General features: G+C 32.0%; 1 protein-coding gene across 1 annotated transcript in view; it reads right to left on the reverse strand.

The window, feature by feature from the left end:
* LOC134718387 (uncharacterized) overlaps window positions 1–11762 on the reverse strand; it is a 54299-nt gene extending 42537 nt beyond the window's left edge. Inside the window, exons 1-4 of the mRNA XM_063580886.1 lie at window positions 11713–11762; window positions 11251–11327; window positions 10464–10535; window positions 9539–9638 (exon numbers count right to left, since the gene is read on the reverse strand). Coding sequence (XP_063436956.1) covers window positions 9539–9638; window positions 10464–10535; window positions 11251–11327; window positions 11713–11761 — 298 coding nt within the window. The 5' untranslated portion in view covers window position 11762. The remainder of the gene's footprint in view (window positions 1–9538; window positions 9639–10463; window positions 10536–11250; window positions 11328–11712) is intronic.
* Between the last annotated feature and the right edge of the window lie 11066 nt (window positions 11763–22828).

Raw genomic sequence — 22828 nt, forward strand, 5'->3', positions numbered from 1 at the left:
CATAGCACATTAGAGTTGTATGTAATAACACTCATGTACTTTGTGTAATTCATATTGGAAAGACATAGCACATTATAGTTGTATATTACAACACTCATGTAAGATGTGTAATTCATATTGGAAAGACATAGCACATTAGAGTTGTATGTAACAACAATCATTTAAGATGTGTAATTCATATTGGAAAGACATAGCACATTATAGTTGCATGTAGCAACACTCATGTAAGATGTGTAATTTATATTGGAAAGACATAGCACATTAGAGTTGCATGTAACAACACTCATGTAAGATGTGTAATTTATATTTGAAAGACATAGCACATTAGAGTTGTATGTAACAACACTCATGTAAGATGTGTAATTCATATTGGAAAGACATAGCACATTAGAGTTGTATGTAACAACACTCATGTAAGATGTGTTATTCATATTGGAAAGACATAGCACATTAGAGTTGTATGTAACAACACTCATGTAAGATGTGTAATTCATATTGGAAAGACATAGCACAGTAGAGTTGTATGTAACAACAATCATGTAAGATGTGTAATTCATATTTGAAAGACATAGCACATTATAGTTGTATGTAACAACACTCATGTAAGATGTGTAATTCATATTGGAAAGACATAGCACATGAGAGTTGTATGTAACAACACTCATGTAAGATGTGTAATTCATATTGGAAAAACATAGCACATTAGAGTTGTATGTAACAACACTCATGTAAGATGTGTAATTCATATTGGAAAGACATAGCACATTAGAGTTGTATGTAACAACACTCATGTAAGATGTGTAATTCATATTGGAAAGACATAGCACATAAGAGTTGTATGTAACAACACTCATGTAAGATGTGTAATTCATATTGGAAAGACATAGCACATTATAGTTGTATGTAACAACACTCATGTAAGATGTGTAATTCATATTGGAAAGACATAGCACATTATAGTTGTATGTAACAACACTCATGTAAGATGTGTAATTCATATTGGAAAGACATAGCACATTATAGTTGTATGTAACAACACTCATGTAAGATGTGTAATTTATATTGGAAAGACATAGCACATTAGAGTTGTATGTAACAACACTCATGTACTTTGTGTAATTTATATTGGAAAGACATAGCACATTAGAGTTGTATGTAACAACACTCATGTACTTTGTGTAATTCATATTTGAAAAACATAGCACATTATAGTTGTATGTAACAACACTCATGTAAGATGTGTAATTCATATTGGAAAGACATAGCACATTAGAGTTGTATGTAACAACAATCATGTAAGATGTGTAACTCATATTGGAAAGACATAGCACATTATAGTTGCATGTAGCAACACTCATGTAAGATGTGTAATTTATATTGGAAAGACATAGCACATTAGAGTTGCATGAAACAATACTCATGTAAGATGTGTAATTTATATTTGAAAGACATAGCACATTAGAGTTGTATGTAACAACACTCATGTAAGATGTGTAATTCATATTGGAAAGACATAGCACATTAGAGTTGTATGTAACAACACTCATGTAAGATGTGTTATTCATATTGGAAAGACATAGCACATTATAGTTATATGTAACAACACTCATGTAAGATGTGTAATTCATATTTGTAAGACATACCACATGAGAGTTGTATGTAACAACACTCATGTAAGATGTGTAATTCATATTGGAAAGACATACCACATGAGAGTTGTATGTAACAACACTCATGTAAGATGTGTAATTCATATTGGAAAGACATAGCACATTAGAGTTGTATGTAACAACACTCATGTAAGATGTGTAATTCATATTGGAAAGACATAGCACATTAGAGTTGTATGTAACAACAATCATGTAAGATGTGTAATTCATATTTGAAAGACATAGCACATTATAGTTGTATGTAACAACACTCATGTAAGATGTGTAATTCATATTGGAAAGACATACCACATGAGAGTTGTATGTAACAACACTCATGTAAGATGTGTAATTCATATTGGAAAGACATAGCACATTAGAGTTGTATGTAACAACACTCATGTAAGATGTGTAATTCATATTGGAAAGACATAGCACATTAGAGTTGCATGTAACAACACTCATGTAAGATGTGTAATTTAATTTATATTTAAAAAACATAGCACATTATAGTTGTATGTAACAACACTCATGTAAGATGTGTAATTCATATTGGAAAGACATAGCACATTAGAGTTGTATGTAATAACACTCATGTACTTTGTGTAATTCATATTGGAAAGACATAGCACATTATAGTTGTATATTACAACACTCATGTAAGATGTGTAATTCATATTGGAAAGACATAGCACATTAGAGTTGTATGTAACAACAATCATTTAAGATGTGTAATTCATATTGGAAAGACATAGCACATTATAGTTGCATGTAGCAACACTCATGTAAGATGTGTAATTTATATTGGAAAGACATAGCACATTAGAGTTGCATGTAACAACACTTATGTACGATGTGTAATTTATATTTGAAAGACATAGCACATTAGAGTTGTATGTAACAACACTCATGTAAGATGTGTAATTCATATTGGAAAGACATAGCACATTAGAGTTGTATGTAACAACACTCATGTAAGATGTGTTATTCATATTGGAAAGACATAGCACATTAGAGTTGTATGTAACAACACTCATGTAAGATGTGTAATTCATATTGGAAAGACATAGCACAGTAGAGTTGTATGTAACAACAATCATGTAAGATGTGTAATTCATATTTGAAAGACATAGCACATTATAGTTGTATGTAACAACACTCATGTAAGATGTGTAATTCATATTGGAAAGACATAGCACATGAGAGTTGTATGTAACAACACTCATGTAAGATGTGTAATTCATATTGGAAAAACATAGCACATTAGAGTTGTATGTAACAACACTCATGTAAGATGTGTAATTCATATTGGAAAGACATAGCACATTAGAGTTGTATGTAACAACACTCATGTAAGATGTGTAATTCATATTGGAAAGACATAGCACATGAGAGTTGTATGTAACAACACTCATGTAAGATGTGTAATTCATATTGGAAAGACATAGCACATTATAGTTGTATGTAACAACACTCATGTAAGATGTGTAATTCATATTGGAAAGACATAGCACATTATAGTTGTATGTAACAACACTCATGTAAGATGTGTAATTCATATTGGAAAGACATAGCACATTATAGTTGTATGTAACAACACTCATGTAAGATGTGTAATTTATATTGGAAAGACATAGCACATTAGAGTTGTATGTAACAACACTCATGTACTTTGTGTAATTTATATTGGAAAGACATAGCACATTAGAGTTGTATGTAACAACACTCATGTACTTTGTGTAATTCATATTTGAAAAACATAGCACATTATAGTTGTATGTAACAACACTCATGTAAGATGTGTAATTCATATTGGAAAGACATAGCACATTAGAGTTGTATGTAACAACAATCATGTAAGATGTGTAACTCATATTGGAAAGACATAGCACATTATAGTTGCATGTAGCAACACTCATGTAAGATGTGTAATTTATATTGGAAAGACATAGCACATTAGATTTGCATGTAACAACACTCATGTAAGATGTGTAATTTATATTTGAAAGACATAGCACATTAGAGTTGTATGTAACAACACTCATGTAAGATGTGTAATTCATATTGGAAAGACATAGCACATTAGAGTTGTATGTAACAACACTCATGTAAGATGTGTTATTCATATTGGAAAGACATAGCACATTATAGTTATATGTAACAACACTCATGTAAGATGTGTAATTCATATTTGAAAGACATAGCACATTATAGTTGTATGTAACAACACTCATGTGAGATGTGTAATTCATATTGGAAAGACATAGCACATTATAGTTGTATGTAACAACACTCATGTAAGATGTGTAATTCATATTGGAAAGACATAGCACATTATAGTTGTATGTAACAACACTCATGTAAGATGTGTAATTCATATTGGAAAGACATAGCACATTATAGTTGTATGTAACAACACTCATGTACTTTGTGTAATTAATATTGGAAAGACATAGCACATTAGAGTTGTATGTGACAACACTCATGTACTTTGTGTAATTTATATTGGAAAGACATAGCACATTATAGTTGTATGTAACAACACTCATGTACTTTGTGTAATTTATATTGGAAAGACATAGCACATTAGAGTTGTATGTAACAACACTCATGTAAGATGTGTAATTCATATTGGAAAGACAAAGCACATTAGAGTTGTATGTAACAACACTCATGTAAGATGTGTAATTCATATTGGAAAGACATAGCACATTATAGTTGTATGTAACAACACTCATGTAAGATGTGTTATTTATATTTGAAAGACATAGCACATTATAGTTGTATGTAACAACACTCATGTAAGATGTTTATTCATATTGGAAAGACATAGCACATTAGAGTTGCATGTAACAACACTCATGTAAGATGTGTAATTTATATTTGAAAGACATGGCACATTAGAGTTGTATGTAACAACACTCATGTAAGATGTGTAATTCATATTGGAAAGACATAGCACATTAGAGTTGTATGTAACAATACTCATGTAAGATGTGTAATTCATATTGGAAAGACAAAGCACATTAGAGTTGTATGTAACAACACTCATGTAAGATGTGTAATTTATATTGGAAAGACATAGCACATTATAGTTGTATGTAACAACAATCATGTAAGATGTGTAATTCATATTGGAAAGACATAGCACATTAGAGTTGCATGTAACAACACTCATGTAAGATGTGTAATTCATATTGGAAAGACATAGCACATTATAGTTGTATGTAACAACACTCATGTAAGATGTGTAATTTATATTGGAAAGACATAGCACATTACAGTTGTTTGTAACAACAATCATGTAAGATGTGTAATTCATATTGGAAAGACATAGCACATTATAGTTATATTTTTTTTACATTTTATATAAATGTGATTAACATACAAAAACCGTTTTCCTGGTTATTCAGTTATTCAATTGTTTTTTTTTACATAGGTGTATACACTATGGGTATTGCTATATTATTACTATGTTAGCACATATGCATACAGACTGTAGTTTTAAAGAAGCGTCTACGTTTATGAATTATTCGAAAAACTGTGGGTTTTCTGATCCTAGGCGAAGATAACCTTAGCCGTAATTGGCACAACATTTTGAAATTCTGGGTCATCAATGCTCTACAACTTTGTACTTGTTTTGGCTTTCTATCTATTTTGATCTGAACGTCACTGAAGAGTCTTATGTAGACGAAACGCGCGTCTAACGTATTAGATTTTAAGCCAGGTACCTTTGATAACTATTCACATAATCTTTGTTCGTCCCATCTTTTAAAACGTCAGGAAAATATGCATTCAACTTACCACAAATCCCGCCAAGACATAACAGATCTTCTACAAAAGACGCTCTCAGTCATTAAAATAAAATTATTTTGCAAGGAGAAAATAATGTTTTCGTGTTTTGGCAACGAGCTAGTAGATTATGAAAAAGTTCATCTCTTCTTGAACAAAAACACCTTACAATCTTAATGAGTATAGATTGATTTACATTTCACTTTTGCTTCACATGAGTTGTGTCATTAATTTTTCAAACAGAACCAGGCATACATGTTGAAACCCGTCACTATCTGTATGTATGTGATTGTCCAAAGTCAGGAGCCCGTAATTCGGTGGTGTGAATTGAAGCTGTTTTACAAATTTTCTTTGACGTTCATGTTTTGTACATTAATTAGGCCATTAGTTTTTCTTGTTTGAATTGTTTTACATTTGACCTTTCGGGTCCCTTTTAAAGCTGACTATGCAGTATGGGCATTGCTTATTAATAATGGCCGTACGGTGACCTATAGTTGCTAATTTTCTGTTATTTGGTCTCTGTAAAGTTGTCTGATTGGCAATCATACCATTTCTATTTTTTAAATATATAAGAATGGTTGAAAGGTAACTAGTCATTCTTCAAGTCTTCCTTTTATTTAGAAAAGCTCTTTATGTTTTTACATTACTCGTGCAATGGCAGCACCTTTCCAATTACTATTTATGTGTGGCATCGAAATATGAATTATAACACTTATCCCAGGCATAGATTACCCGTAGCCGTATTGGGAAAAACCTGTATGAACTTTCGGTTCTCAATGCTCTTCAACTTCGTACTTTATTTGGCTTTTTTAACATTTTATTATTCGAGAGTCACTGACAAGTCTTTGTAGACGAATCGTGCGTCTGGCGTATATTCGAAATTTCAATCCTGGTATGTATGATGAGTTTATTTCCTACTTTTATTTAGAAACGCTGTTTAAGTTTCTACATTTCTCGGGCAATGGCAGCACCTTTTTACTAGACGTGTTGCGAAAAGGTATATTCACGACGCTGAGGTTGACAAATTACACTTTAAATGTGAGGACTGTATCAAAACACAAAAGAGATTACCTGTGTATACATTGGCTATTATTTAAAAACTGCATTGATACTTTGGGAGGCAATTCCGCCGTATGGAATGTATATTCAGAAACATTTTTACCATAAGAAATATAGGAAATAGATATTAATAAATTTCATAATATTTTTAAGATACTCTAATGCAAAAAATGGGGGGGGGGGGGGGGGGTCATGTAAATGCAACGGAGACATGTGATACATACGTGTGTAAATATTTCGGCGAGCCCTTGCAAAATTGATAGACCTTGCACATGATCTTAATTATTATAATCTGCTTTATACCTGCTCGTGAATATATATGCAACGGTCATTTTCATATAGTTATAAAAAGCACACAAAGAAGTGTGTGTATTTTGATCCAGTTGTTTGCCTCCTAAATTTTTATCTAACGGAGTCTGTTTAAAAACACATAAACATAATTTTAGACTATTTTAACTTGAAACATGTTGCATTCTAGTTTAGAAAATTTTTACTTCCGGTCACATAGCTTCGAGGGCATGTATTTCTTCCTTTATTTCTCTCCAACTTTGTCTTAATTTAAACAGCTCAATTTGTATTTTCTTTATAAGGTGTTTGTGACTGATTAACTATTGGTAGCATGAAGTCCAGTGGCACATATTGAATGTCTGTTCAGAACGATAAGAGGTTTGTGTAAAATATGACTCACTTCTCATCAGTTGAACATTCCTGCAGAGTTTCAAAAGCATTACATATTGACTTTGCATTTACACCTTAACACCACCTTATGCAAATATTTTCTATCTTTATAAATTCCTGGAAAGTTTTGTTGAAATTCGCCAACCGTTTCATAAGAAAATGACAATATGAAAATTAACACCGATGGCCGATGGGTCTTTCCTCTAGTTAAGCTAACAATGCTAGGGGTTTCATAAAAAAATATTATGGCGTTTTTATAGATGTGTACCTAATACTACTCTACGACGGTACCAGGTTTTTTTATGGAGAGGGAGGGGGCTAGGATTAGATTTGAAAAAGGCATCAACTAAGAGCTAAACCACGAGCAGAAAGAATAAAATGTAAAAAAATGAATTTGCGTATATCAGAGTGGCGGGTATATGTCGAACACGATATAAGGCGCTTCAAAACTTTCAGAGTCATTGGAAACTGATGGAGACACCCGAGAGAATAAATAAATCAGTCTGTAGAGCTTTGTGCGGGATAAGTACAGCGATATATTGAAATTTTTCAGGAACTGTAATACAACAATAAAACTATTATTTAACTGGCTTACTATGTATACATTATTTATCTAGAATCGAATGAACTTGTATAACTCTCAACCCCCCTTTTTCTAGCCACTCTTGCACGAGTACACCTTTCATGTCGTATGATAGCCAACAATATCACAAAAGCAACTGTCATAATATTAGGATGTTACATAATGATGTTCTACATAAATGTGAATTCATCAAGACGCACATGCTTTAATTTTTATCTATAATCAATGTTTTGACACCGTCCCCAAATTTAAAATGTAATTTGTCAACCTCAACGTCGAGAATATACCTTTTTGTAACATGTCTAATTACTATTTATGTGTGGCGTCTAAATATGAAATTAGATCGACTGGAAAATGTAAAAGACATCTCGAAAAAGCACCAGGCCTTGAAGTCATAAAACTTTGCCCAGTGCTCGGAGCACAAAAATCATGCTCGAAACACAAAATCAACCAATTTGATTGGTTGATTTTGGAGTATGCGTACAAAAATCTGACCCGAAAGATTTATGACTTCAAGGCCTGATCAATTGGCATTGAAGCTTATAAAATTAAATTCTGGTTTGGATAGTTCTTTTGCAAAATAATCAGGTAAATCTTTTGTGAAATGGAAAAAAATAATAATAAGGATATCATTACTTGCGTATTTTTGTTTTAAACTTGTTATTGGTCCTTTACCAGCTGTTTTGTACGTCGGATTTGCATCAGATCCAATACAGCAACTCTCGAACCAGTAACGAGGCTAATACAGAAATACTCACATGATACTAGCATCATTTCATAGGACGACATTGGATAAGTTGTTAAATGTAAAATACATGTTAAACATAAAATGTAAATTACATGTAAAATGTAAATTACATTTAAAATGTAAATGACATGTAAGAAAGGTAAAATGTCAATTACATGCAAAATGTAAACTGTAAATTACATGTAAAATGTAAAATGTAAATTAAATGTAAAATGTAAATTACATGTAAAATGTAAATTACATGTAAAATGTAAATTAAATGTGAAATGCAAATGACATGTAAAATGTAAAATGTAAATTACATGTAAAATGTAAATTAAATGTGAAATGCAAATCACATGTAAAATGTAAAATGTAAATTACATGCAAAATGAAAACTGTAAATTAAATGCAAAATGTAAACTGCAAATTACATGTATGATCTGAAAAGTAAATTACATGTTAAATGTAAAATGCAAATAACATGTAAAATATAAATAACATGTAAAATGTGAAAATGTAAATTGCATGCAAAATGTAAACTGCAAATTACATGTATGATCTGAAATGCAAATTACATGTAACATGCAAAGTAAATTACATGTTAAATGTCAAATGCAAATAACATGTAAAATATAAATAACATGTAAAATGTGAATATGTAAAATGTAAAATGTAAAATACGTTAAAATGGAAATTGTAAATTACATGTAAAATGTAAAATGTAATTTACATGTAAAATGTTAAAAATGTAAACTACATGTAAAATGTTAAAAATTTAAATTACATTTGTAAAATGTAAATTAAATGGAAAATGTTAACTGCAAATAACATGCAATATGCAAAATGTAAATAACATGTAAAATTAAAAATGCAATTACATGTTACATGCAAAATGTTAATCACATGTTAAATGTAAAATGCAAATATCACGTAAAATGTAAATAACCTGTAAAATGTAAAAAAGCAAAATGTAGATAACATTTAAAAGTAAAATGTAAATAACATAAATATAAAATGTAAATAACATGGAACATGTAAAATAATTACTGTTACAATTATCCGAATCACAGCACTTTGTTATTGAGGTAGGTGAACTCACTAAGATACGACGTCCAACACCGTGGGCAATATTGAAGTACTGACAAGTCTAAAATATAACAAATAGTCAGTTATTGACAAGTTTGAAAAATAACAAATATTCAGCAACTGACAAGTCTGTAAAATAACAAATATCAAAGTACTAACAAGTCTGCAGATAACAAATAATGAAGTACGAACAAGTCTCAAATATAGCAAATATTCAGTTATTGACAAGTCAGAAAAATAGCAAATAGTCAGTTATTGACAATTTTGAAAAATAACATATATTCAGCAACTGACAAGTCTGAAAAATAAAAAAAATATCAAAGTACTGACAAGTTTGAAAAATAACCAATATCCAAGTACTGACAAATCTGAAATATAAAATTTAACCAAGTACTGAAAAATCTGAAATATAACAAATGTTTTTCATGTTTTTATAAATTTTTATTTGCTGCACACGAAGATTGATACAAGACAAGCTACAAATGATTTCTTGCCTATTCCACGAAAAGCCACAACTAGTTATAGTAAAATATAAACAAGTACTTAAAATTTAATTTGAGGAAAAACTTATGTGAAATAAAAGAAATCAAAAAGTTATTATTGGTACTTTTTAGTTAGAAGAACATTATTGTAGGAACCATATAAGCTTAAAATATTGATATGATCTGCTTAAATTTTTGGTAAATGAGCTTTTAAAAGCTAATTTAGTCTAAAATATACTCCAAAATGGGTTCTTTATAGCAAAATGTTTTACCTTGTATAAGGGAAAAATAGAGGTCCAAACATTTGGAAAAAAAATCCAAACCTCACATAAGTACATCAATAAGTGTAACTAACAAAGTTCTATAACTGCTACATAAAATTATAAAATAAATCTCAATCTTACCGACTTTGCAAAACAACCTAGGTTGAAGAACAGGTCTCCATTCAACTTTGGATTCTGTGAAACCATACATATCTGTGAACATAATTGATATTGTATAATATATACACAAATGATACAATTGTGAGGGGTCAATTGAAAACTTTTAAGACATTAAGGTTATTGAGCAAAAGTTGGATGATCAAGTATATTTGCCTGTTTGTTGTGAACAGATCTTTACACAACTCATTAAAAAGTACGATTTTTGTCCGATTAAAAAGTGTTTATTGTTGATAAGATCTTGTACAAGATCTGTTAGGAAATACTTAAGGTCAACAGAAACCAAATGTCAATGTAATACACCACACTCTAACTAGAAATGGTGTGCATACATGTAGCAGAGTATCAACACAAGTTGCTTACAGGATAAACAACTTTAAAAGAAAACTTTGAAAAGTCTTTTTCGGTTGACCAAACAATGCCATAGTAATCTCCACCCTCAGAAGCGGCTGTACCAACACATTTGATTTTACAGTCATCTCTTGCAACATTTTTTGAACATCCCTCGACGGTTATTGACTAATACGTAAAGACAAAAACTGTTACCACTACACCAAATCAAACTCTAAAACAGGAAGTTTTACTGGCGTAGTAATAACCATTTCCTGTCATACAAGACGTTTGATTAGAACTTGTAAACTACAGTCTGTGATGAAATCAGTGTCATTTTTATTACTTTGATACCAGGCAAAATACATTAATCATATTTCTGCAGTTGTTGAATGAAAAAAATGAAAGAATAGAGACTTACTTCATCTGCCTGACAGTTTGCGGTTTGATAACAATGTGCTGGTTGATCAACAGAATCACATTTATAACAGGTCACAGCTGTATAAAAGCAAAACAAAGATAAAACATAAATATCTACAGATACAGAACAGTTATCTATTTATATGTTTTGGAGCTTATAGTATGACGTTCATTTTCACTGAACTAGTGCAATCTTTTTTTTAGAGGTAAGCTGAGGACCACCTCCGGGTGTGGGACATTCTCGCTATGTTTAAGACACATTTGGCTGTTGGCTGTTGTCTGTCGTTTTGTCGGGTTGGTGTCTCATTGACATTTCCCCCATTTCCATTCTCAATTTTATCTCCATACAAATAAAAACATCATAGATACCAGATTAAATGTGTCTCATCAGTGACGTTGGAATCGAAAAGGTTAAAAGGTCAAATAAAATACAAATTTGAAGAACGAACATATATGTACATACCAAAAGACAGACGGACACAAGTTAATCCGTACAATAGAAATAACAGCATATTGATAAGACCGTTACAATAAGTTCATCTTATCTTGTAGTTTATGTGTGTATGTAAAGTTCATTTAGTCGTACTTGTAAAATCTTATTTAATATAAACATAGAAGTATATACTACTTAAGGTAAAACATAAGGATATTTAAAACATGATACACTTAATAATGGTACAATAATAATGCACATTTGGTAAAATTAATATTAACAATATTCAATAGTAAACCAATATCGTGTAAAATATTCAAGCTTTGAACTGCTCTGTTGTACGTACAATTATTCGAACTGAATAATCGATAAGGTCAATTGAAATTCTTAAACAATTTTTTAAGTCGTTACGATAGCATAGAGCAAACTCCAAAATAATACATCAAACTATATGTTAAATATCAGGAAGACAACATTCGGAAAATCTTGTAGGTTCAAAATAAAGATATAAAACAATAAAATCACCTGCGTAATCATATTTCAAATTTTCACGTTACGACAACGCATTCCTAGTTAAAAACGTGACAGTTTTTTTTTACATTCGTTTGCTGTAATTGAGCTATTGATTTTTGCCATTTGATAAGATACTTTCCGTTTTGAAATCCCTTTCTATTCTTTTTTTGTTGTTGTTATTTTACTTTTTTTCTTTCACAGCTCAAATCATAACACATGAAAGGTTAAATAAAAGACCATTTACTCTTGGTTGAAATTTCAATATTTCAAAATTTATCAACAGCAATATATGTATACGAAAAAGTTTAGACTACATTTTTGGTGATGTCTCAAAGACCGAAACTTTCATCAGCCCTGGCATTGACACACCGAATACTAACATATACCAGGCTTATAATTTGTTACCTCATTGTTCGGACTTAACCTGTTCTTTGCAACAAAAGACAGCACATAACTTTGAATCAAGTTAAGAGATACAAATAGTAAATACTAGTAGTTAAAGCATAATAAGAAAATAACATGACCATAAAAATGCGATTATGTTATGAATCTTAATATCTAACCTTAATTTGGTTTTAATCTGATTAAAGATGATTTTATTGTACGCTGCAATGCATGGACAGCCTGAGCCGGTACAGACAAACAATATATCAAAATATAATAAAAATTTGTGCGTGTCACTTTAAATTTTTAAACTTTTCTATGTTGTGTCATGTGAACTATTGTTTGTCTGTTTATCTTTTTCATTTTTAGCCATGGCGTTGTCAGTTTATTTTCGATTTATGAGTTTGACTGTCCAATTGGTATCTTTCGTCCCTCTTTTATCAACTTGACAAGGTTAATCTAGAAATACACTTTGGTCTTCGAAACTACTTTAAAATTAACTTTCTTACTTGTTTTTTTACACTACTGTACTAGGAAAGGGGGATGGTTACGATTCGACTAACATTTTAGTGGTTGTCGTTTGTTGAGATGGTTCATAAATAAAGGCAACAATAGTATACCGCTGTTCGAAATTCATCAATCGATAGAGAAAAAAAACTAAACCGGGCTACAAACTAAAACTGAGGAAACGTATCAAATACAAGAGAACTAAGACACAACAGAAACACAACATTAAAATGTAACACACACAAAAACGAACTATAATATAACAATGGCCATTTTCCTGACTTAGTACAGGTCATTTTATGAAAAAAATGGTGGGTTGAACATGGTTTTGTGGCACACAAAGCTCCCGTTTTAATGGCGATGTTTATTATAGCATTGAAATGACAACATTTCATGACAGGACTACAATAAATAAATTGGAGAAAATATAAGACAGAGAAACACACAAATAATGGCCAACAAAAGGTACCATGTTAAAAGTTTAACACGCCAGACGCGTGCCACGTCCCCACAAAACTAACCAGCGACGCTCGATTAAAAAAGCCTGAAAGCTAAAACAAGCACAAAGCCAAAGATCACCGAGGACCAAAAGTTCCAAAAAGTTGTGACCAATACGGCCAGGGTTATCCGCCTGGGACAAGAACATCCTTACAATTAAGAATAATTTATACCCTTGCAAACAGTAAATTCTATAAAATGACCATACAACAGATATACATGATTAAACTGAAGTGGTGACTAGCTATAGAATAAAAACGAATACATTACAAAAATACACAGCCGTGTTAGCAAAAGCCATCGCAACGCCCAAAGTGACGTCAAATTTGAATTTCTAAAACGAGTTCCGAAACTAAAGAAGGATATGGATAAATTTCAAAAAATATTTACCAAAAATAAGCTAGAATTAGGATTGATTGAAGATTAGATTTGTAATACTGATATTAAATTTATTAATAACAATGAAAATTGCAATGCTTATTAATATCAAGTAGTGGTAGTAATTAGATAATTAATTGTATTATCTAGCTATGAATACAGTGATACAAAATTAATTTCTGAAATAGACCTAGATTAAAAATAGTCCAGAGGTTCTTTAAATTCTTTAAAGAATCCACATACGGTCAATACCACTACGCGAGTAAAATAATTTTGTCGTTTGTCGTTCAAAGTTTTTTCAAAGTTATAATAAAACAATGGAATAGTAGATTTAATTAGTTTATAGTTCTTAACTTCTATCTTGTATTAAAGCAAGTATTGTCACATGAACCAAAATAAAAATCAAAATGGAAAGTCATTTATATAATGGCTAAAAGCTGATACACACCATGCTATTTCTTGATGGTCAGTCACTTTAAACCGGTTTAATTTTAAAATATTCAACGAGAGATTGAAATATTTGCAATTAAAATAAAACATATCATACAAACTTTTGTCTTATCATTTTTTCTCTATGTAGACTGGTGTGTGCTTTAAAGCAAAAAACACCAATGTCTATAAAATTTAGATTTTCCATAAAAGCTTTTAAACTACTAACGCAAGAAAACTTTTTTCTTCATTTCAGCTTTTCCTAGCTTAATTTCTTTTCGCTTCATTGAAATCGCCGGTAACCAGAGTAATGCTTCTAGAGTTTTTTTTTATAAAACTGTTTACTTTCTTGACGAAAGAGTTTCTATCTGTTTTGTAAATTTGCGCATAAAGTCAAGCTAAACACAAAATTGAATTGTCTATTTTCAACATCATTCCGTCATTATCGAAGAACCTATTAATGAACTGCATCTCTGTTGTTACTGATTGCTAAAACCTTCTTGTATAAGTTCTTCTATGACAATAAAATATATAATCAGTTTCCTTTTCAAGACAATTCAGGCATTGCCCTCTCAAAAGAAACGCATCTTAAATGAAGGGAAATCAAATCAAATCGAATCAAGTTTATTGTACAAAACAGGCCTCCAGTCGACAGTACATGAATTAATACACAATATGATACCAACTACAGTTAAATAATAACATATTTTAAACAATACAACACAATACAATTGAGAATGAAATCGACAATAGAACAGACAACAGCAGAAGGTCACCAACAGGTCTTATATGCTGCGAGAAATTCCCGCACCCGGATGCGTCCTTCAACTGGCCCTAAACAATCAGTGTAATTGAAGTATGGAGCTGGCATGTCAGTTAACTGCTAATAGTCTGTTGTTATTTATGTATTATTGTCATTTTGTTTAGTTTCTTTTGTTATATCTTCTAACATCAGACTCGGACTTCTCTTGAACTGAATTTTAATGTGCGTATTGTTATGCGTTTACTTTTCTACATTGGCTAGAGGTATAGGGGGAGGGTTGAGATCTCATAAAAATGTTTAACCCCGCCGCAGTTTTGCGCCTGTCCCAATTCAGGAGCCTCTGGCCTTTGTTAGTCTTGTGTCATTTTGTTTCGTGTGTATAATTTGAAGTTTAGTATGGCGTTCATTATCATTGAACTAGTATTATTATATTTATTTAGGGGCCAGCTGAAGGACGCCTCTGGGTGCGGGAATTTTACGCTGCATTGAAGACCTATTGGTGACCTTCTGTTGTTGTCTGTTATATGGTCGGGTTGTTGTCTCTTTGACACATTTCCCATTTCCATTCTCCATTTTTTTTCTTTCTAAAAATAGCACTGGGTAAAACCAGTACCTCAAATAAGCACAAAACTGCTGAATATATATGTAAAACATAATCTCGTCTAAACATCAACCCAACAATGTTAGATCTGTAAATTTGCTTTCGCAAATTTTTGGTTCTTCCCTCGCCGGAATTCGAACCCATGCTACTGTGATATCGTGACACCAAATCGCCTGCACTGCAGCCGTCCCGCTAGACCACACGACCACCTGGGCTCTCATAAAAAGAGCTTTCGCTGGCCGTGTGTTACCTTTCCACGTCAGTTTTAATCTAGCGGCGTACTCCAGTACATGATATATAAGACATGAAGATAGTATGTAAAACATCATCGATATTGTCCTTATAATTGTCTGTATACAATATTATTTGATTAATTACTGACATCAACTATCTTATTGCGACTGTGTAAAGTCCCAACTTCACATGTTGATCTTTGTGCTATACGTTATATGATTGAAATTCATAAAACAAGCCAAATATTCAAACTATGTTTTTGGGCCGATTAATAACCATAATTACCGGATATAATTTCACTGTTATTTTATGTTTCTAATTATAACATAACGAAAACCTAAACAGCTGATTGACTTTCGTTTTCATTGAGGTATCTTCCTTTATATTTTCATTTCGAAAGTCAATTGAGCATTATTTTATGCCCATTTTTTTTTTGGCAAGTTTTACGAACCAAGTCATTTGTGCATTCACATATCAATTGGTGGGGTTCGTGTTGCGTATTCTTTTAATTAATTCAGTTATAGTTACTATGGTATCAGCTTAATGGAAACCTAGACAGGGAAGAATTTTGACAATTATTCGTTTTAATTAAATACAATATTATTTTTTGTTCGTTTATTTCCTGATCCCTTCATTTGAGTTTTAGTTAAATTCCTTAGTTATATACCTTCTGCTGTTGTCTGTTCTATGGTCGGGTTGTTGTCTCTTTGACAATTTCCCATTTCCATTCTCAATTTTATTTAGTAAATCACAAGGCGACTGAGAGACTCTTGAAGCAAAAATCATTATGATCGGCATCCATGCTTATGCACACGAACTAACTACGTTTTACAAAAGAGAACTTTACCAACCAGTAAAAATATACCGAAATCCGGGGAAAATTCAAAAGCTCAAACACATCAAACGAATTGAAATCAACTGTCATATATCTGACTTTGTACAGACATGTTCTTATGTAGAAAAACGTAGAGTAAACCTTGTTTTATAGCTAGTTTAACCTTAACCTATCACTTCTATGACAATACAGTACCATCCAAAAATATCGATTCGATATCTTTTTTGTCCGATTTCCGTGTTTCTCGGAATCACACCGCGTACCGCGGATTTCACTCCTAAAATCCTCCAAAGATTCTCTCCCAACACCGCGTGGATGTTAATTGGTTTATTGCCCATCGGATGTACTTAAAATTAATGACGCGTGACAACATAATTGGATTACCCAGATAATTTACTTTTGAACATTTAATCGATCTTGGTTGCACAGGTGTGCTTTAAAATCACGGTATTATAAATTGAGCAAATGTTTTCCTTTCTTTTACAGATAAAGATGTGACAATATCATTTAGAATAAGATAATTATTATCTTATATGTTTTTGTCTTGTGCCATTATCTTTAAAATAAAACGTTCATACGAAAAAGTATGAAGAAAATACTTGTTATTTTGTGTTTCTATTACAGTCCAGTCAGGTCATACATTGTGTTCTTTCAACAAGGACGATTTTGCCACAATTAGTATCTTTTGTAACTTATTCAATAAGCAATATCGGCGCATTAACTGTTCATTATTTAAAAATCAACTGGCTAATAAAATCATGTTGTTTTTACGCTCGGATCATCAAGTAAACTTAGTTTACTGAGCAATGTGAAATATTATTTTTCACCACCTCGGTACATTTATACAGACTTGAATAATTTATATTACGAACAGAAACTGTAAAATGACAACTCTGTTGAACAAAGGAAATAATTTCAAGTGATATTGATAGCGCTCGTCAATTTCGTATTTTACGGAACGGTTTTCAAATTTACGAAAGTATTTAAATCAATTTCGTCATTTTAATTTGGAAAGTGTAAAAATATTTTCACATTAAAGTACTATAATTCTACCGGTCTCCATATGTTTGACAAGTTTATGACGCTCAATCATTTTACGTTTACAAAAGATGTTAAAAGTTGTGATGATAAGTAATCCGCGTATGCTATCCGATAGGTCACTAATCCTTTAATTATTAATAAAATTTATTAAACCTCATAATTGCCCATCATAATTATTATTCCAGTTATAGCAGTCATCATTTTATTTTTCAAACCCCCGCCTACAATTGGCAGTTCTTTATTGATTATTGTCATTTGAAAACAATTTAAAATCACCACGGACAATTTCCATCATAATTTCAATTAATACATCATCAACCGTGAATCTATATTATTAACCATGGACGTATAACTAATGTTCAGGTCTACTTTCTTTTTTTAAAGATAAACATTAAGATTCATATAGTTAAATATTTGTTCTCGTTTATTCGGATAAGAATTATATTATAGGTTCCTATTAATCAATTGTAAAAGAACCTTCTGGAGCCTCAATACGATTGCACAAAAATGTCGTTCTACAACTTTAGAAACCTTGAATGGACTTTCCCACGGTCGGCCAGAAAGGTCACCTGAGTTTACTAGTACGCGATATTTTTTCCCGCCCTTTAAAAAACTCGTGCTGTGGATAACATTGATGTTAACTATTTTTAGCATTTAACATTGTTAAGTAAGTCAAGTTCAAGTTCAACCCAAACTGTTGATAACTGAGATGTGTATCGTGGAATAGTGTCTTCGCACGGCAAATAATTGTTTTTAAAATCTTTTGTTGAAAATACACAAATTTACATTCATTGTGCGAAAGTTGATATTAAACAAAGACGAATTAATGCAGCTGGAAGTATTCCTGTTGTAACGGAAATGTATTATTATTCTGCTGTACTGCCAACAAATCGTAAAACGAAAATGCCGTAATTGTTAAGCATAACGAATGGTGAATAATATTTTCCTTTTTACTTGAATATACAAAACTTTCAAACACGTAATTTTATTTAACTGCTCAGATTAATTTAGCGAAAGTTTCCGGTTATTTTTACACAAGTATGCTCATTTCGTAAATAAAATATTAATTTACTGGTGAAGACATCGAGGTCAAAATTAAGTAGTTTTCATTTTTTATAAAACTTAAATACAATTGAAAGAATTAACAACAACATTTTGCTTTTAAATCTTTTATTCATTCCAGCAATTAGATAATCGTAAAAAGAAAATGCCGTAGATTTACACAATTAATACGGGACAATCATTTTGTCTAATGAATGGTGAATAAATTTTCCTTTTTACTTGCATATATAAAACTTTTAGACTTATAATTTTTAAATAAAGACTTTAACTTTGAAGTAGAATATTTTGTTTTTCACATATTCCGCTATATTTTATAATCGTTTTTTTTTAAGCAAGTACATTAAGGTTAAGATATTTTTAGATGGGCTAACAAAAAATACGAAAATATTTTGACTTTAGTTTTTATTACCACAAATATAATTTAATTAGTATAAAAGACATTTAAAATTATACACCTGCTTGACACTTAAACTGGTACAGTAGACCGGAAATATAACTCTTTATTACTTCAACCTTTACCTGTCAGGTAATCCAATTACCCATTCAGTCTTGTGCCGGTATAGATCAAAGTAGGATAAGGGCAATTAATTCCTCGGTGTAGAGAGTGAGCTCGTTATCACAATAAACATTTACCTGATTTTGGGAGAGATTACTCCCAACTTCCTCCCAACATTTTGGGAGGAATATCGGAGTTTGTCGGAGTGGCTCCGACATTTTCCTCGGTGTAGGGTGTGGGAGAGTTGGTACTCTTGAACTGTACTGTATGTATATTGCTTGATCAAATGGTCTCTTTTTGCAATTTTTGTGTGTGCACAGTGAAAATGATATGATCCCAATAATAATTGGAGTCAAGTTTATAAATAAAGGGGTACAATGTAATCAAAGATAATTACAAATGGAACGAATTGTCATATCATTTCTCTAATACATTATATTGGTTATCTGCAATTAGACATAATAAATTCATTATTCAATCCATTTTTCCAAATTAATTTAGGGGATTGGCAGCTGAATGATGTAAGAAGTCCGTCAACACACAATGAGGTTTTTATTTTGAATCTCGTGGTAGCATGATGCGCTCGACTTTAATCTTAATTAACTAGCCCAGGTGGTCGTGTGGTCTAGCGGGACGACTGCAGTGCAGGCGATTTGGTGTCACGATATCACAGTAGCATGGGTTCGAATCCCGGCGAGGGAAGAACCAAAATTTGCGAAAGCAAATTTACAGATCTAACATTGTTGGGTTGATGTTCAGACGAGTTGTATATACATTATGTACACAGCCATGTATCACCATCATTGATGGCGATCCGATGGATACATCTGTTGTAGGGTTGTCACTGACTCAGACGTACTTATGAATATAATTATTTTCTGTGACTGTATCTTACATTAATTTGTAGGATCCTTTACTATAGATAATTTAGCTGATCTGTTACAATAACATCTTCATGCCTTATATATCATGTACTGTAGTACGCCGCTAGATTAAAACTGACGTGGAAAGGTAACATATGGCCACCGAAAGCTCTTTTTTTAGAGAGCTCAGGTGGTCGTGTGGTCTAGCGGGACGGCTGCAGTGCAGGCGATTTGGTGTCACGATATCACAGTATCATGGGTTCGAATCCCGGCGAGGGAAGAACCAAAAATTTGCGAAAGCAAATTTACAGATCTAACATTGTTGGGTTGATGTTTAGACGAGTTGTATATACATTATGTACACAGCCATGTATCACCATCATTGATGGCGATCCGATGGATACATCTGTTGTAGGGTTGTCACTGACTCAGACGTACTTATGAATATAATTATTTTCTGTGACTGTATCTTACATTAATTTGTAGGATCCTTTACTATAGATAATTTAGCTGATCTGTAACAATAACATCTTCATGCCTTATATATCATGTACTGTAGTACGCCGCTAGATTAAAACTGACGTGGAAAGGTAACATATGGCCACCGATGGCTCTTTTTTTAGAGAGCCCAGGTGGTCGTGTGGTCTAGCGGGACGGCTGCAGTGCAGGCGATTTGGTGTCACGATATCACAGTAGCATGGGTTCGAATCCCGGCGAGGGAAGAACCAAAAATTTGCGAAAGCAAATTTACAGATCTAACATTGTTGGGTTGATGTTTAGACGAGTTGTATATACATTATGTACACAGCCATGTATCACCATCATTGATGGCGATCCGATGGATACATCTGTTGTAGGGTTGTCACTGACTCAGACGTACTTATGAATATAATTATTTTCTGTGACTGTATCTTACATTAATTTGTAGGATCCTTTACTATAGATAATTTAGCTGATCTGTAATAACATCTTCATGCCTTATATATCATGTACTGTAGTACGCCGCTAGATTAAAATTGACGTGGAAAGGTAACATATGGCCACCGAAAGCTCTTTTTTTAGAGAGCCCAGGTGGTCGTGTGGTCTAGCGGGACGGCTGCAGTGCAGGCGATTTGGTGTCACGATATCACAGTAGCATGGGTTCGAATCCCGGCGATGGAAGAACCAAAAATTTGCGAAAGCAAATTTACAGATCTAACATTGTTGGGTTGATGTTTAGACGAGTTGTATATATATACATATATACAATTAACATAGAAGAACCTAGATAACGATATGTATGCGTTCAATAATGATGCATATAAAAAAAGAAGCTGTGGTATAAATCACAATGAGTCAATTGTCCACAAAAGGACACAGAAATTAACAACTGTAGGTCACCGTACGGCCTTCAACAATGAGCAAAGTCTATATCGCATTGTCATCTCTAAAAGGTTCAGAAATAACAATGAAATCCAATTCAAACGAGAAAACTAACGGCCTTAATTATATAAAAAAAAATTATATATATGTAGCACATGCTAGTAAACAAACGACAACCACTGAATTACAGGCTCCTGACTTGGGACAGGCACATACGTTTTTTTTTCTTATAAAAGTTGTACAAACAATCGATATATGTGAACAGTATTCCAACAATTACATCAAAGTATAAATAATCATAAATCTTTATCATTTAAGCAAAGCATACACTTATAGATCCGTATTTTACTCGATTGGCTTTAAAATAGTTAATAATATATGACACTAACATATGGACAGATTACGCATATATTGATTTTGGTTACTTCTTTTAAAGTAACAGAAGTAGAAAATGATAACATTTAATAGATAGGTTATTGAAAATCAGTCCATCTTGTCCGACTGCATGAGGGGCAGTGGCGGATCCATCCATTTAAAAAAAGGGGGTTCCCAATCCAGAACACAAGGAGGGGGTTCAAACTATATATTTCCATTTAAATGCATTGATCTCCAAAAAAAGGGTTCCTATACCCAGAACACCCCTGGACCCGCCACTGTCCATTGTTCAACTACTAAATTGTCTGTTTTACTTACTAGTACACTTGGTACAATAAAAAACCTGAAAATAAATTGTTCAAATAAGGCCTTTGAAAATAGTGGAATTAATTACTTTTGGAGTGTCAAAACTCGTTGGAAGTACTTGATAAATTGCATGCATATGTTGGTGATTTTAAATCTGTTCAAAGTTTTGATTTTTCTACCCTATATACCACTTTGCTTCATATTCCTATTAAGAAAAAAATCAATGGGGGAATGCGAGTACATATGTTCAAACTCTTTGCGATAATGTTTTAGTAGCAATAAACAAAAGAACTATATCAATTGGACATGCTTTGATACTATTTATGCGCTTTAATTTTTATTTGATAACTTTTTTGTTCGCTTTAGAGATTCCGTATCTCGTCAAATTATTGGAATTCCAATGGGGACTAACTGTGAACCAATTATTGCGGACCTGTTTTTGTATTGTCATGAGTTACAATTTATGACTTAAATTAGAAAAGACCCATCAAAACAATAT

This window comes from Mytilus trossulus, chromosome 5 (genome assembly GCF_036588685.1).
Source record: "Mytilus trossulus isolate FHL-02 chromosome 5, PNRI_Mtr1.1.1.hap1, whole genome shotgun sequence".
Classification (NCBI taxonomy): Eukaryota; Metazoa; Mollusca; class Bivalvia; order Mytilida; family Mytilidae; genus Mytilus; species Mytilus trossulus.